Source organism: Artemia sp. Qi Xiang Cuo, chromosome 9 (genome assembly GCF_049724085.1).
Source record: "Artemia sp. Qi Xiang Cuo chromosome 9, ASM4972408v1, whole genome shotgun sequence".
Lineage (NCBI taxonomy): Eukaryota > Metazoa > Arthropoda > Branchiopoda > Anostraca > Artemiidae > Artemia > Artemia sp. Qi Xiang Cuo.
The window spans coordinates 16,673,176-16,690,120 of record NC_142802.1 but is presented as its reverse complement, the minus strand read 5'-3'; the positions used below and the strand labels follow the sequence as shown (position 1 = coordinate 16,690,120).

General features: G+C 34.5%; 1 protein-coding gene across 1 annotated transcript in view; it reads left to right on the top strand.

Moving 5' to 3' along the window:
• Positions 1–16,945, top strand: part of LOC148948375 (U3 small nucleolar ribonucleoprotein MPP10) — an 87,590-nt gene that overhangs the window by 51,651 nt on the left and 18,994 nt on the right. The window contains exons 4-7 of the mRNA XM_089093903.1: positions 878–1,059; positions 6,205–6,344; positions 11,865–12,094; positions 15,597–15,781. Of these exons, the coding sequence (XP_088950029.1) occupies positions 878–1,059; positions 6,205–6,344; positions 11,865–12,094; positions 15,597–15,781 (737 nt within the window). The remainder of the gene's footprint in view (positions 1–877; positions 1,060–6,204; positions 6,345–11,864; positions 12,095–15,596; positions 15,782–16,945) is intronic.

Sequence of the window (16,945 nt, the reverse complement as noted above, 5' to 3'; positions counted from 1 at the left end):
TGTAACTGAAAAAATAACCAATTTTTGAAGAAGAAAACTTAAAAAATAAGATAATCAGAAAAAAACCAAAACAACGAAGTTCTAAAAGAAAAAATAAATAAAAACAGAAGGCTTTAAAATAAAAGAAAAGTGAGTAAATAATGAAAAAAAATCAAATATATAATTGAGTTACTTTTGTCGAGTTCAGAATAGTAAATCGTCTAAGCCGATAATGCTTTGTGATTATATAGGCAAAATATTCGGGATATTTTTTGTCCTCTGAACTTCACTGGCCCTTATCCCATTTGTTAGGTTCTATCCTTTTTCTCTGTTATGGTTGTTCCCGGTTCGACCCCCCCCCCCCCGAAATTTTTGTCTGAATCTTAAAAATGGATATAAAAAAAAAATTGTATGTGGTCTTTGAGGTTTTTTTATGTAAACCCCCCTGATTTTTTTTTTAGTAAACCCCCCTCCAAAAAAAAATCCTGGGCACGGCCTTGAAAGAATGCATATTACAAGCTCAGATTGGTCGAATTTGCACTGCGCAGTCAAACTTAAAATCAAACATAGCAAAAATAATGAAAAAATATATAAAATAGGGCCAAAAAACCAATAAGATGTACACACAAGTCAACGAATCAAAAAGTTAAAAAAGCGATTAAAACAAGTAGAATTATAAATGAATTAAACCGGTTAAGGGAAACACCAAGAGGGAGTAAAGGAACGAAACGGTATAAATAACAATAAAGAGGGAAACCTTTGGGGTCGTGTTTTTATTTTATTATTTTTATTTATTCATGTTTTTTCATTTTTTATTTATTTTTATTATTTTCTCGCTTTAAGAATTTTAATAAAAGGCACGGCAGTTTTATTTTTACTACCGTTTTGATTATTAAAGGACCAATGCTAAAGAAGTTTGATAAACCCTCGATCGTCGATGACAAGTTTTTCAAGTTGAGCGAAATGGAAGAATTTTTAAAACGCGAGGATAGGAAAGAAGAAAATGGAGGTGATGAAAATGAAGATGACTCAATTGATTACTTCGCAGAAGATGAGTCAGATGTAGAAGGTAGTGATAATGTAAGTATTTACTGAAATTTTTTAATCAGTCGACAGAAACTTTTTCAAAAGATGATGAGAAGTGCTGTTTTTCGTTTATTTACATGTTGTAAAGAAGAATAAAAAAAAGAAAGTGATACACTCATTGGAAGTTTAATCCTTTTAAATACGGTTCTTGGCGGATATTTCTGGTCACAAAAATATAGGAGGGGGATATAATACTTTTCAAAGTCTATGGGGGGGGGGGATAAGTTCTTGTTTTTTTTTTTCAATGAAACTACCAGAATTGGGTTTCTTTGGGAACATCCCGGAAAAATGTGCAGGATGAGGGGGACGAGACATTCCCCTCCTTTCCCAGAGGGAGAGGGATTAAAAGAGTAGAAAATAGTATTTTTAAGCCCAAACTTGTCAAATTTTTCCAGGCACTTCTATGGATTTTAGGTAAGGGAATATTCCTTACCGCATCACTTATCTCTCCAGGTATTTACATTGTATCTACATGTTAAACTGAACTAATAACTTAGCTATTTTAAAAATAATAATGATATATACGCTGTTATAGCGTTGATATACAGCAGTAGATATAACGATAAAGAGTTAGCAAATGTGCACTCAACTTTATGTCGAGTTTCTTGTCTCGTTTGTTTCCCATGCCATGAAGATACAGCTCATTTTCTGTATTTATGATTTTTTCTTTATTTACCACCGTAGTGTAAGGATATAAAAATTGTGCAGGATTTTAATGTTCCAGTTATAAATTTGTGGTGTTTTTTACATATCCATGCGATTCCGGGCCTGTGGCAGTCGGTAATTCAATGCCAAAACAGTGTATCTGCACCTTTTTTCGATTTTGAGTTAAGTATGGCTTGTGACGTAATTTTTAGCGCTAAATTGACTAGTAGAAACGAAGATGTTGTGCATCCGATGGTTGTGTGGATTGGCAGTACTGTTTTACAGTGGATCTGCTGTTTGATCTGACTTTCCAAATCCAAAATAGTGAACGTGACAAACCAATCAAGAGGGTCCAACACACTCATCAGCCCAAAACATTGCATCAGAAAGACCAATCACAGGCCTGAATTTTCGCTGGATTCATCACCTGTGCCTTCACCGTCATCAGTGTTTACCTTTGACACAGTTTTTTTAAAACACTTTTTTTTAAGTAGTTTTGGCTAGGGAATGCCTGGGTGTGGCTTGAGTTCAGACTTTTTTTTAAAGTGGCTGATGTCCCAGTCTACTGATCTTTTGAAAACAACTGTATCTAAAGAAAATCGGGTGGCCGAATTTTCCTATCATATTTCTTATAATGTAAAAAATTGTATCTGCACGAGACTTCGTAAAGCGCATTTACAGAAAAGTCTATTTTTTCGAGAATCTGGTCAATCTTTCTGAAAACAATGTTTTCAAAGCGAAACAAGCTTCGGCATCGAGCTGATTCTCTCTACACGGATCAGTATGAAAAACTGATCGGGGAACACTATTCATTTACAATTTTTTCCAAGCGCAGTAAGTCTGCCGCCTCCTTGCAAAATTGTCGAGGCTCTCCTGTAAAGTTTTGAATAAAACACATCCCTTTTCTGGGGTTAGACCGTCGCTGATAGGATCGAACCGTATTTATAGTATTGCCAAATAGAGATGAATTCACTGAGCCAATACAGGATTCAAATCTGTCTTTTAGGTCCCTTGGTGAGAATTTTCCTGTAGTAGGTAATCCCGCCGAATAAGACAATGGCGAGCGGTCCTAGCTTAGTCAGACATAAGCCTCCACAACCTCTCCCCCCTTTTCCAAGCTTGGTATAGTGCATACATTTTTAGAACATTGACATAGATGCCCTATCGTGTAAAGGTTGAGGGGAACGTTTGACTTTGATTTATTAGATGTTATTACTCTAAAAGCACGATTTTGTACTCCTTTGAGAGGGGCTATCAGGGTTATTTGAACACCGGGAACATTTTGAAGCTTTGCTGTTGAACCTGAGAATTATGAGACTTTAATGTAGTATGGAAATTTTTGTCTGTGAAGAGAGTAGAGTATTGTCAACGATCTTTAGTGGCGTTAACTTAAATACGTGGAATTGACACCCATTAAACATGGAATGACTAAAGAAGGTGATTTGGAAACTCTTTGCTATTTAGACTGATATATCGGATCCGATTTATATCGCAGTTTTCGCATTTACTATAAAGTTATTAAGATAGAATACCTTTAACAAACTGTTTGGAACCTCGCATTCCCTAATGTGTTTTGAAAATTCACCTATTTTAAGATCAGCTTGAACAAAAAATTTTGGATTTGAGAGTTTTCGGACTCAATTTGAAATTTAACATTCTAAACTTTATTTAAAATTTGATTTTCTAGACTTCATTGATTTGGAAGTTGATAAAGATCTGAATCAACAAAATGAATTCCATGTTTTTTACGAATGGGAATGCTAATGGCCGGGACAGCTCAAGTAGATGCCACTAGACACGTTTTGTAAATATGCTCCCATTTATAGGAAGAACAAAAACAAAATTCAAATGATTCTTATTTAAGTTATCTAACTTAATTTCAACTATCGAGAATCTTAAAAATAAAGAAAATATTCTGACCACCAAAAGAAAAATATAGAAATAAGAAAAAACCAGCAAAATTTTAGCCTAGATATAATTTAAAAGTGTAAAGGTTAATGTATAAAATGTAAATAAAAATTTAACATCGTCATCTTATTGATTTCACGTTGCCATCTGTATTCAAAAAGATTGAGTAAAGAGTAGAGAGGGAACTTTTTACGTCTTATCGCTAAGATGAAAATAAAAAAGTCATTCTTAGAAGACGGAGATTATAAATAGTTTTTTTTTCATTTTTTTTTTTTTGGAAAAGGTGTGATGCAGTAAAATTACCAGAGGAATGTATAGCAAAAGGTATTCTATTAACAAAGGCCATTCGTGCAAGAAAGAGATAAGAATTTGGTTGTTTTATAACCTTTTTTTGAAAAGAAAATAGGATTAATGGATATGGCGGAAACTAATGTCTGATTGATTCGGAAAATTATTGCATCTCGAAGTTAAAGACACTTCATACGCTCTGCCTCACTTATATTGCAAGTTTTGATGCAACGAATCAATGCCAGGGCCTAGTAGTGCCATCTGATTTTCCTCAAGATGCTAGATTGCGCATTTTTTTTAAAAATAGGATCAACGATGATAAATCCTTCGGGGAAATTTTCCCACTGTCGGCTGTGGCGACAGCAACTAGAAATGGAGAAATTAGAAATTCGTAACTAAATTACCTGTCCTTAAACTAAAATGTTCGGCAAACCTCTACTTACATCAATACAGGCAAAAAATCACTTGTACCTGAACTAACTGAAATGTTCAGTATTCCTGTACTTACTTGTGTTAATACAGGCAAAGAACTACAGTTAAATAAATAATTACAGTTCAATATAAGTAATTACAGGTAAACAAAGGTAAGTACAGGTTCATTTATTTGCACTTCGAGGCGGACCCATTTTATCCGCCACTTGAGTTCTTAGCCGCAAAAAAAAGAAAAAGAAAAAAGGATGCGGTACTTTTTGAAATGGGAGCAAAAAGAGAGAAAGTAACATTCAAGTTGGGACCTGATTCTGCTTTCCCTATTTAACTTGGGAATGGAGTGTCAATGCGATCTACGTTGACATAAATAAGTTTCCTGTTCTTGACTAAACTAAAATGTCCTTTATTTATATACCTAGCTTTAGATTAAGCAATATATTCAAGCATGCTGTTTTTTCAAAAATTTCTTTCCTTTTTCACTATTCTTAAGTATAGTTTTCAATAAATCCGAGTTCCTTGAAATGTCCAGCGTTGTTAAGCATCTTACACTAACCAATCCCCGCATCATAAGATAGTTACAATGGTACTTGGTAGTTAGAACTACTGGGCTATTTTTCGGCATTAAGTTTTGAATAATATTTAAGTTTGGTCAAACGTGTTGTGTGTTAACCAATACATCGATGTCATTCGTAATTCCATTAAAAAAGAAAAAAGAAGAACTCTATGATATAAAATATATTATATTTTCTAAGACATTTTATATTATATATAAATTTTTTATCATACCTATTCAATGAAGACCTTTTTAAATCACATAATTAACCTACGCTTTCGCTTTAGCGTAAAAATGTTAGGTTTTTTGGGTGGCAAGAAAACTAAAACTAAAATTTAGTTTTTCCTGCATTTGGAAATAAAAGCACTGATGAACTTCCTTTTATTTTGATTCTTAACATTATTTGTTCTTTTAATGGATTGTTATATTATTTTTTTATTATTCATTATATTTATTTTTGATTTATTAGTTGTTCATAAATATATTATTTTTTAACATATCTTTGAATAATATATTTTTATTCTTAATATTCTTTTTTTTTATAAATATAATTATAATCAATTTTGATCTTCATGCTTCATACTAACTATTCTCACTTGTAATACTCATCCCGAGACTACCCTCGGTTCTCCTTCAGAAATAATTGATACTGTAGCATTTATACAAAGGTTTTTGAACTTCTCTGAAGGTACCGAAAATAAATAAATTAAATGGGGAGTAAATTTGAGTAAACGAGCAAATTTTAGTAAACATAAAAAGCAGGGGAATAGGAAAATGCAGTAGTAAGATTAAAAATTTAGGACAGTTTAATGAATCCAATCTCAATTTAGGATGAGCCAGGACCTAGATTTAGAGATTTTTTTGACAACCCTGCTGATAGTGCTTGTAATTAATTTTTGACCTAATTGCACCACACTTCATACTAAAAACACCCACTTATATTACTTTATCTCCAGACCACGCCTACTTCTCCTTCTAATCAGCTCAATACTATAATATCACCTATAAAGAAGTATTTGACAAGGCCGTATCCAGGGGGGGGGGGGTTGGGAATTTGACCCCCCCCCCCACCCACAAATGTTTCTCTGAATCGTAAAAACGTAACAAAAATGGACATAGACAAATTTTGTATGCGTTTTTTGAGTTTTTTTTTGTGTACCCCCCCCCCCCCCCCAATTTTTTTTAATTAAAACCCCCTCCGAAAACAAAAATCCTGGATACGGCCCTGGTATTTGACCTTCTCTGATGGCAACCTATACAAATTAAGTTAAATAAAAGTTTCAAAAAAAATTAAATTGGATTTAATATTTATGTAGGATGAGTCAGGACCTCGATTTAGAGATTTTTTTGACAACCCTGCTGATAGTGGAGTTGGATCAACTAATGCAGAATCTATCCACGTAGAAGATGAAGATGATGTGTCTGAGCCTCTCATCGATTCGACGAAGAAAGTCAGGTGTGTTTTCTAAATTTAATTTGGGACGATGAAGAAGCTATTTTGCTTTTCGTTTTTTTTTTATGGCAGGCTTTGAATGGCTAATTTAAGTTTCAATGGCACCAGGCACATATAATGGCCAGTATGCTATTAGTCCTTTGCCCAGTTTAAGCTTCTAATTTTATACATCTGTGAATCTTCGCTTGAAAGAATCAACGGATGACTTTTAAAGTACGTTTCAAGCTGCGTTTAAGACGTTTTAAGTTTTAAGCTGACTAGATACATTAGTGAAAACCAACACTTTGTTTTTAGTCACTTTTTTACGTTTTTAATGAGAAAATGAATTTTAATTCTTGGATTTCAAGTTAAAGTTGTAATATTAGCTCATGTGTTTTGTATTCTCTTGTTTGTGCTATTATTCATGACTTTCTTTTGTTTATTTTTCAGTTCTGCAAGTTTTTTTTTTTTTTTTTTTTATTATTTTTTTTTTTATTTCAGTGAAGGCAGTGAAATGGAGATCGAAATACTTCCTGTTTTTCTTGAATTGTTTGTCCATAGGCTCAAGTATTCTCTTTGATTTTTCTTAATTATTCATGATGTCTTTGATGCGATAATACCATCTAGAATTCGGTTTCAGATGAATGTTCAGTGTAGGAAAGATGTTTCTCTCTTGGGGTAGGTTTTCAGTTTTGTACTTTACCACATGGAGTTTTACTCGAAAGAATAAAACGATATCTTTGACGGGATAACTTCCTCAAGAAGTCGGTTCTAAATGAAGTTTTAGTTCTGGACAAAGCTTTTTTGTCTCTGGGGGCTGATCTCTTGCATTTTGTCACTAGGATCTGTTTCATCATATGATAGAATAATGGACAAATAAACGTTAAAATGGGGACAAGTCCATTTATTAGACACTGAAAACAGATAAAAAAGTCTGAATATTTTGACCACGTATACAGCGATCGTCATCAGCAGAAATACCAAAGCAATAAAGTTAAAAATAACATAATTATACAGATTAAAATAATAGCTTCCGGTTCATTCACTAGGTTTGTCTGAGAGAGTTAAATAACGGTTTATCACCAGTCTTGAGGTGTAAATTTCTTCTTTAATATTGGTTAAATTTAACTGGAATTTCTTATGAACTCCTCTTCTTCTTCTACAAAGTACTAAATCTTCTACTAAATCTTCTTCCTCTTCTAATTGCAAAAGGCAATGTGTTGGTTTGGTCACATCTCCCCCTATATACGACGTATTTCGTATATATAGTGAATGAACCGGACGTTATTAATAAATATATTAGTTTTAATTTTAATGCCTTAGTATTTCTGCCGATGACGATCGCTCGTATATGTGGTCGAAATATCCAGACTTTTTTTTATCTGTTTTCACTATCTAATAAATGGACTTATCCCCATCTGAACATTTACTTGTTCATCATAGAAAGGCAGTGTGGTCTTGAAAAAAATACCTAATTTAAGGGGTTACGTCGAAAATATGATAGAATAGTATTGATTTTTAACCATATTACTCGGTATTCTCGACAGTCGTTTCATTTGAGTTTATGAGACTGTTTTCTCATTCGTTGGGTTTTTGAATTGAGTCCACTTTTTTTTTAAGCAAATGGTTTTCCCCTAGGGAGGTGTATTTTTTAATTTTCTTTTTCCGCTGAACTGTGAAGATCTTAATAAGTGCTTTTAGACTCAAAGGCGGATCTAGAACAAAATCTTGGAGGGGGGGGGCGAGGGGCTAATGTGATATGGGCACCAATAATTGACCAAAATTAGAAATTTATTTTAAAAAAGAGTGAAAACAGAAAAAAAAACACGGAAAGACATTAGCCTATGAGGAGAAGTAGATTTTAGGCGAGTTGTTAGCTACTGTATTAAGTGAGGCTTCCTTCACTGAGCTGCAACAGCCTTATACGGTAGCACATGCTGGAATGTGGTACCCACATTACCAATACTAGTAGTTGCAGTCCACAAACATTCATGAAATGTCATTAGCTTCAGTGCTGAGGTAACATATTTGAGGTAACATATTACATATTGGCTGGGCAATAATAGACTAAAGACGTTAGCCTATGAGGAGAAGTAGATTTTAGGCGAGTTGTTAGCTACTTTATTAAGTGAGGCTTCCTTCACTGAGCTGCAACAGCCTTATACGGTAGTACATGCTGGAATGTGGTACCCACATTACCAATACTAGTAGTTGCAGTCCACAAACATTCATGAAATGTCATTAGCTAAGGTAACATATTTGATTGAATGTGTTAACGATTTCAGTTATGCTCATGACCTGGTTATGTGATCTTTGCCTCACTACAGTCAATACTGCTCCTTAACTTGCTCCTTGAATTCGCTGAAGATTTGTGGGAGTTAGCTGCTGATAGATATCCTGTGCAACTCCACCTGGAGAGTTTTTGCCCAAGGTAATCTTGAATCCCTTGTTTACCCGATGGAATATTTGGTAATGATCTGTCCAAGAATTCTGTTACTTGAATTTTACTGATCATTTGCTTGATAGTCTCTACATCCACCATGATTTGTGGTCTGTTTATCCCTGAGGTAATCTGCTGCCTCGTTGGTTTATTCTGCTGTAGAAATCGGTGTAAGAGCGCCAGTAGAAACCGGTCAGGTGTTGAAATGGTGTAGAAATCTTTTTTTTCTTATTGTACCAATATTCATAATCTGTTACTTGTTTGCAACTAATTTAAAACGCTTCCAAGAAAGCGGTAAAAAGAAGCAAAAAGTCTTTTTACTTCTTTTTACCCTTAAACGCTGAGTCTTTTTACCCTTAAACATAGACATATAGTCTTACTATAATTTAAGCTGAAAATGATCACAGCTAAAATGAGTGAATAAATGAATGAGTAGAATGAATAAGCGAGCAAATTTAAGTGGATAATCATAACTAAAAATTAACGGTGCTGCTATTAACGAATAGGTGAATCCTAAAAGGAACAGAAATTAAAATGAATAAGCAAGTCAAACTTTAAACAAGAAACTTCCATCTCCACTTACACTCTGTAAAGGCGAGAGCGCTATTGCTGAAAACGATTTGTATTTTGAGTAGTGTGTCTTGTATTTGCCTTAAAAGCAAAATAGTATCACAAGGCTACTCAAGGCTTACAAATAAGAGTCATGAAAAATTAAGCAAAAAAAAACGGTTTTAATCTTAACAAAGCGGTGAACAAAAAATAAAAACAAAACAACACTTTAATTGGAAAAAAAATATTTCGAATATTTCGGTCCCACGTCCGTGAGCCTTTCTCAGCATAAAAAAAACTAATAGAACGAAAAAAAACAGTTTTTTTTTTAAAAATAACTAAAAAAACGAAAACTAAACACAAAAAAAAAAATAAGAAACTCACATCACAAACAAACTTCCAGTACTGATGTTAATAAATAAGAATAAAACCAAAGCGACTGTCTATAGTCTAAACAATGTGTTATTCTCCTCTCAACATTCAATGTATAAATGGGAATCTATTAAAAGTGTATTAAATTATTTTTTTTTGTTTCGTGTGTTTGGTTGTCGTTATTTTGTGTGTGTTATTTTATAAAAACAACTTTTTTTTGTTTTTTTGTTCTTTTCGTTTTTTTTCCGTTGAGAAAGGCTCCCGGACGTGGAGTCGAAATATTAAGAATATTTTTTTTCTAATTAAAGTGTTGTTTTGTTTTTATTTTTTGTTCACTGCTTTGTTGAAATTAAAACCCGTTTTTTTGCTTAATTTTTCGTAAATCGAAGAGCAGTGTGGTCTAAGAGATTATTTAAATAAGAGTCATCGCAAGTAAGAACTAGGGACTACCTCCCTCTCTCTCAATTCCTCTGGAAATCTTGAGTTTCATTTGGGCTTTACTGATTTCAAGCCCAAAATGTAATTTGGACCGTTATTGGATCACGATTATTACGATACTAATCAACATTACAGAGAAGAAAGAATATTCTTGGGTTCAATCAACAAATCACACGTGTAATTTATTTTATCACATTTGCTTTACACTAATAATCACAGTTGTGTCTTCAACTTAATTTTATATTTTAAAAGAAAAAGTTTTTAGTTGTTTTATTCAAACAAGTGGAGAATTGATGCATAAATAAATATTATTAATTTTAAATAATGGTATTTATTAATAATTGCCGTTAAGTAAAGGTAACGGTAATATAAGCAAAGGTAAAGGTAATAAGTAAGGGTAATAATATAATTATTAATAGTAATTTTTGAAGCAATCTATTTAGGCTGTTGAAGCAATATTTGAATTAAATTGACAAATAAATTTAAAGTACTAAACCTATACCCCTATGCCGTCAAACTATTGTTTTTCACATTAGGCTATGTCTGGCCTGTAAACTAACGGTTGTAAGTTTGTTTCTGATCAGGGGCAAATTTTTGGGCCCGTTTCCAGGCTGTCTAACTCTCTTCCCTCCAAAAAATGTGCGGTGCCCTTAGCCCAGGCATTTGTCCTTGAAAGTTTCAAGCCAATCAGAAAAACAGTTTTTGATCCTTTTTTTGGGTAACAATTTAGAGGGCCCCAATTTATTCCCCATTGTTTCCCCAATTTATTTTTCCCCAATTTATGTCGCTCATAAAAAACGTTTGTTGGGCCTTTTTCGGCCCCAATTTTCAGCTAACCAACATTTTTTTGCGAATTGCGGGTCTCCTTGACGCAAGGACTTATAAAGTTTCAAACTATTCGAGAAAAAAACAACATTTTTTGGCCCATTTTTGATGGGCCCCAACGCTCAGCCTTATTTCCCTTTTGTGCATAAGGGTTCTCTTGGCCCAGGAGCTAACGGGTGCAAGTCTTATCCTGTTGGGAGGAAACAGTTTTTTCCCCTTGCTTTGGGGAGAGGGGGATTGGTTGCCCTCTAACATTAAACCTTCAAAAAAAACCCAATAAAACTTTCTTTTTACAATCGAAACAGACTCCTCCCAAGTCTCCACGACCACCCCTTCCATACGAAGTGGCCGAAAAAAATATAACACATTGCATTTTACTAAAGCAACAAAATAAAGCATTATCAACATTTTATTTGCTCCCTGTGGCTTCTTGTGTTTCCCTGCGTGGAGCATTCACTCCATCTGATAAGAAGATAATTGCTGCTTTATTTGCTCCGATTTTGATGCCTTTGGTTCCGAATGGACTCAAGGGGTTTCAATCTTTTGAAAATGTCTAAGCTATTCTTATATTCTTTTTATACTTTCCTTTCCTCTATTTTCTTTTCTGTAATATTATGTCTTTCTGACTGGGATAAAGTATAAATTGAACATCTCTGATTTGCCTTCTGTGGCTCTGAGACTTGTTTTTGCCAAGTAAATGCATAATATTATTTGGTAATAAATGACCAAGGATCATCTTTGGTCCTCGTTTGATCAAGTGGTTGTCACCAAAGGTGTTGTTTTCCAAGTGCCACTACGCTTCTGACCTGAAGCACAATGTTTCATTCCTATTGTTTGAATTTGGAGTGGGAGGACCTCTCCTCCACCCCTAAGCTAAGACTTTATGTTTTTATGTCTATTTATTGTTATTTTCTTTTTAGATTCGACTTAGATGAACAATCTTCCGGCAAAGAAACTGAAACTCGGCCAAACGAGTCAAAATCATCTTTTGAAAAAAGACAAGAAAAGCTTCAAGCGACTATTAAGAGCTTAGAAGAAGAAGCATTGGCACCAAAATCGTGGCAGTTAGGCGGAGAAGTGGTGGCTGAAGCTAGGCCAGAAAATGCCTTGCTTGAAGAAGATCTTATTTTCGACCATGTTACTCGTCAAGGTGAAAAGAAAATCCATCGTTTTACCTAAAATGCACTTTTTTGCTCATTTTTTTTCGTATCTTATGAAAAATTCTCGGGCCTTATTCTGGTCCGAACCCCCAAAAATCTCAAGCTTTAATGCTAATAATTTCTCAATCCACATGTTAAACGTTGCTTACGTTATCTTTATGTTTCACAAAACTAATTTTAAGTTAAAAATTTATTTTACAGTGTAAAAAATTAATGCAGCAGAAAAGTTCTTCTTCTTTTCCTTTTATTGTTATTTGGTTTTTGTGTTTATTGTTATTTAGTTTTGTGTTTATTACATGTGTTTGTAATAAACTAAACAAATTAAATATTCGTGAAATATAGCTTTAACATAAAATTATAATTGTAAATATTCCTTAAATTAAAGCGCATATTTGCGGAGCGTATTGACGCTCCCCAGATAGTGGTCTTTGACCAAAGAATAAACTATTTTAGGAATTATACCCTTTTCTAGTCCCACCCAGAAGATTCCATCCCTGATGTATATCCCCGGTGGTATATGATTGGAAAAGTGAACGTGTCCTAGTGTGTTGAACAATTTCGGACGATGTAAGAATGTTTAATTTTTAAATGAAAAAGTTTTTCTTTTTTTTCTTTTAGCGTTATTTCTGGTTTTATTTTTGTTAGTAAACTAATTTATGTTAAATATGTTAAATAACTAATATGTTAAATGACATATTAGTTATTTAACATAGGCTAATATGTTAAATAAATTCTAACGAAAAATTAAATATCCCGTGAAAAACTCTCTCGGCCTGCTTCAGGCTCGAGCCCCCTTCCCCCTTCCCTAAAGAAATCTTATGATTTGATGCTAGCGCAAACATACAGGCACATTATGTTTTGAGGGGACAGGGGGCTGGGATACAATTGTCACGATGGAAACTGTTAAATTGGGAAAATACTGAATGAAGAATCAAATGGCATTACTTCTCTGTTATTATAGCTAATTTAGGAAATGAATCTTGGACCAATATTGGCACGACTTCAAAAAATAATGCCAACGAGAAAAAATTATAAAGCATATGGTATATGCTAGGCGCAGTCCATATAATTATCCAGTAAGCTTATCGCAGATCATTTCTGGTCTTCGTTCTCGGTGCGAACAAAAAGCTCCTCCCACTTCTTTCTGCATTAGCGGGTTAGTCTGTTTCCGATTGTTTCCAACAAAGTGCATTATTCGTAAAAGCAGGTTTCCTCTTGTTTCTGATTAGATCACAGTCTGATTTGTCTACCCATGAAAAAATCTGATGCCGCCTATGTTTCTATCTGTAAAAACCTTCTCTGGAGCACTCGCACCTTGGTCCGGGTTTTTATAATGGGTGAGATAGGGAAAGATCATACTGGATAATTATATATACTGTGATGCTAGGGCTGTATCTGGGCAATAAGGGGGTTGGGATGGGGTTGCATTGACTGCAATTATAATACTCTAATATTTATTATTATCTGTGTTGCATTTGGGTATATTTAAATCTTATTTGGAAATTAGTGTTTCGTCTCAGCTAAGGGAAGCTCTTTAACAGGTTTCTCGGTACTCTTGCATTATATGGGCCTGTTACGGAATAGACAATGGAAACAAGTCACGAAATAGACCGAAACGCGTGATAAAAAACAGGTTTACGCTGCCTTGTGGGATATAAACAAAGGGTTTCTCACTTCAGGAATTATATTTAAACTGTTGTTTTTTGGTGTTTAGGGGGGGAAGTACCTAGGTTAGACTATGTATTTAATATGTGGTATGCTTTGCCCCCAACCCTCTTAATGTGCAAATAGTCCAAATTTGTTTATAAACTATTTTATATTCATCCTATTTTACTTTATTTCATTTGCATTAACCAAAATTGACTTTTTAGAAAGGCCCATATAATGCAAGAGTACTGGTTTTTCTTTTGCCAAATATGGGGTAGGAGGTAGGTAGACGGAAGTATTTAGGGAGGAGGCAAGGGCAGGATGGTCCTTACTTTTACCCGATGGTAAAGTATGGATGCGAGTGTAGGTGATGTATGAGTGTGAAGAAGTGAGTGAGTTGAAAAATGAAGTGCATGGAAAGTATCTGTTGGATGAGAGATAACCGGTGAATGTAATGAGGGATGAATGTTTTGTGAGTATTGAAATTAGGACGATTTTTTGGCAATGGAACACAGACGATGGAACACGTAGGAACACGTTTGGCAATGGAACACGGACGATGGAACACAGGAACACGTTTAGATGGAACACAGGAACACGTAGGTACACAGTTTGGCAATGGAACACAGACGTAGATTTTTATGATTTGTGTTTTTCTTTGTTTATGTTATTTAATGTCAAGTATTCAAAAGTGAATTTTCTTTTCGGTTTTGTATTGCCATGACCCTAGGGCTTTAAGCGCGACAAAATTTACTTACTTACTTTGCCTTTCAGCTTGCTCTCCTCCTCATTACTCACTTTCACAAAATTAAAGGTTCCACGCATACTAGACTTTACCTGGACCCAGTCTTGAATATTACCACAGGCTTGAGGTTGCAATAGTTTCGCCAATATACGCCTTTGGAACTTACCTCTCCCTCAACCTCACTCCTCCTCAGAGTTCTGAGTCCCAAACAGTTCTGTAAACTTTAAATATTTTAGTTTCTTGTTCATTAGCAAAAAAAAGCATACACATGACATATCTGGTCACATTTGCTGGTATTTACTAAATCAATATTTTATGTCTTAACCTCAAATTCAACCCCAGATAACTTAAATTTGGGAAAGAATTAGAGCGGTAGACTTTTCGGATTCAGAATTTTCCTAGAATATCTCCCCCAGCTTCACTGTCTCAAAGCTTTAAGCCCCAAACAATTTTTTTACTTTAAAAAATTGAGTTTCGTGTTCATCAGCAAAAACAAAGCGTGGAAATGAGATATATATATATAATCATATTTTCTGGTATTTACTCAATCAAGCTTTTTCACCTTAACCCCAAATTCAACCTAAAAAAAACTCAAATTTGTTGAAAGAGCTAGAGCGGCAAACTTTTTGGATTCGGAATCAGCACATATTTTTTGGTCGGGTAGTTAAAGAATCATTTGTACAGCACTTTGTTTGAGGTTGGCCCCTTTTTTTCAGAGGTTTCCTAGACTATATATCCTAACTTATTATAACCTTGTTTTTCAGTCCCTATTATCACTGAGGAGGTTAATCGAACGCTTGAGGAGATAATCAATCAACGATAATCGATAATCTGTTAATTTTTCATAATTAATCAATCAAAGATAATCGGCCCCGGCACACGGCACACGGCAGGCTTCTATTTATATAGATTCTCGCTGTCGCTTGTATTCTAAATGCAGACAATTTCAGCCTTTTCTTGATGTCATGACGTCCAAATGAATCTTAAATTAGAAGTGGAGCCTAGGTATGGATAGGTATATGGAAGTGGTGGATAGGTATTATTCCCCATTTGGCAGCAATTGCTTTTAACCTTGTTTAAACTTTAACCTTGTTTTTCAGCTCCTATTATCACTGAAGAGGTTAATCGAACGCTTGAGGAGATAATCAATCAACGAATCAAGGACCAAGCGTGGGACGATGTGGAACGAAAAATTAAGCCAGTTTTAGACCCGTATGATTTTAAGAAAAGACTTGTCTTGGATCAGGAGAAAAGTAAACTAAGTCTGGCAGAAATTTATGAGCAGGTGAGTTCAAGATCATTGAGAGGCGGTTTTAGGGGTGGGGGGAAGAGTGGGTGTTTGCCATGGAAGCAGAAATCTTAGGGGCACAAAACTTCCAGTAAATAATCTAATATTTACGATTATTTTTTAATTTTTTGAAATTTTACTTTTATTATAATAAAGTAGAGGTGGCAGTTGGCAATAAGTATAAGATAAAATAACTTTTATTTCAAGCCAAAATGTGGCCATGTAAAAAAATGGCACACAAGATTAACAAATTATAGCACTCTTCAAAATAATAAAGAAAAAAATAAAAATAAAATAAAACTACTCTCTTCTTTTTGCAAAATACTCATCAAGATATCTTCCCATTAGACAAATAAAGTGTGACGACGTACTTTTCAAGGCATCAGGAAGCAGCACTCCATCATTCCCAAATAAATTTTCCCTTGCCCCCAAAAGACCTCGACAGCGACTCAGACAATGCTCCAAATTCTCCTCCTCTTCTTGGCAAAGAGGGCAAGCAAACCTGCCGTCCGGGACACTATTCCTCCTCTCAAAAACTTTCAATCTCGAACGAATCGGAAGGTAATTAGATCGTAGCTGCATCCAATATGTAAGGTATCTAGACGGTAAATTTAACTTAAAGTAAAATTCCTGACCATATATTATCTTAACCTCTTTATAATACCTTATAAAGTTTCCGAATTCTTAATCTCCTCACACCATTTCTGTATCTTCTGGTCCTCCAGCACCCCCTTGATTTCCTTGTCCAACTGTAATTGTTGACTAGTTGGTCCAAGGCCATCATTCCAAGCGAAAGAAAAACCTGTCTTATCCAATATCTCTTTAACTTTAAAAGACCAAAATATTTTCCTATGTAGCTGAAGTGACTCATCATATGCAGCCTTCAGTAGACTATCACTGGGTAACTGTACTACTCTTAGCCAAAATTTTATCAATTGGGCTGTCCTATAACTTTTAAGAGACCACAGTCCAAGGTCTCCTTTAAGAAACTGGGTGTGGGTCATTCTATGCAACCCGTACAATCTCTTAAAATAACCTAGTTGAACACTTTCTAACTTGGCAGCTTTCTCATGTTTCCAGATCTCTGCCCCGTAATGGAGAATTGGCATAATCTTAGGTAAAAAAACCCTCTTATGCAAAGACAAATTCTTTATTCCACTA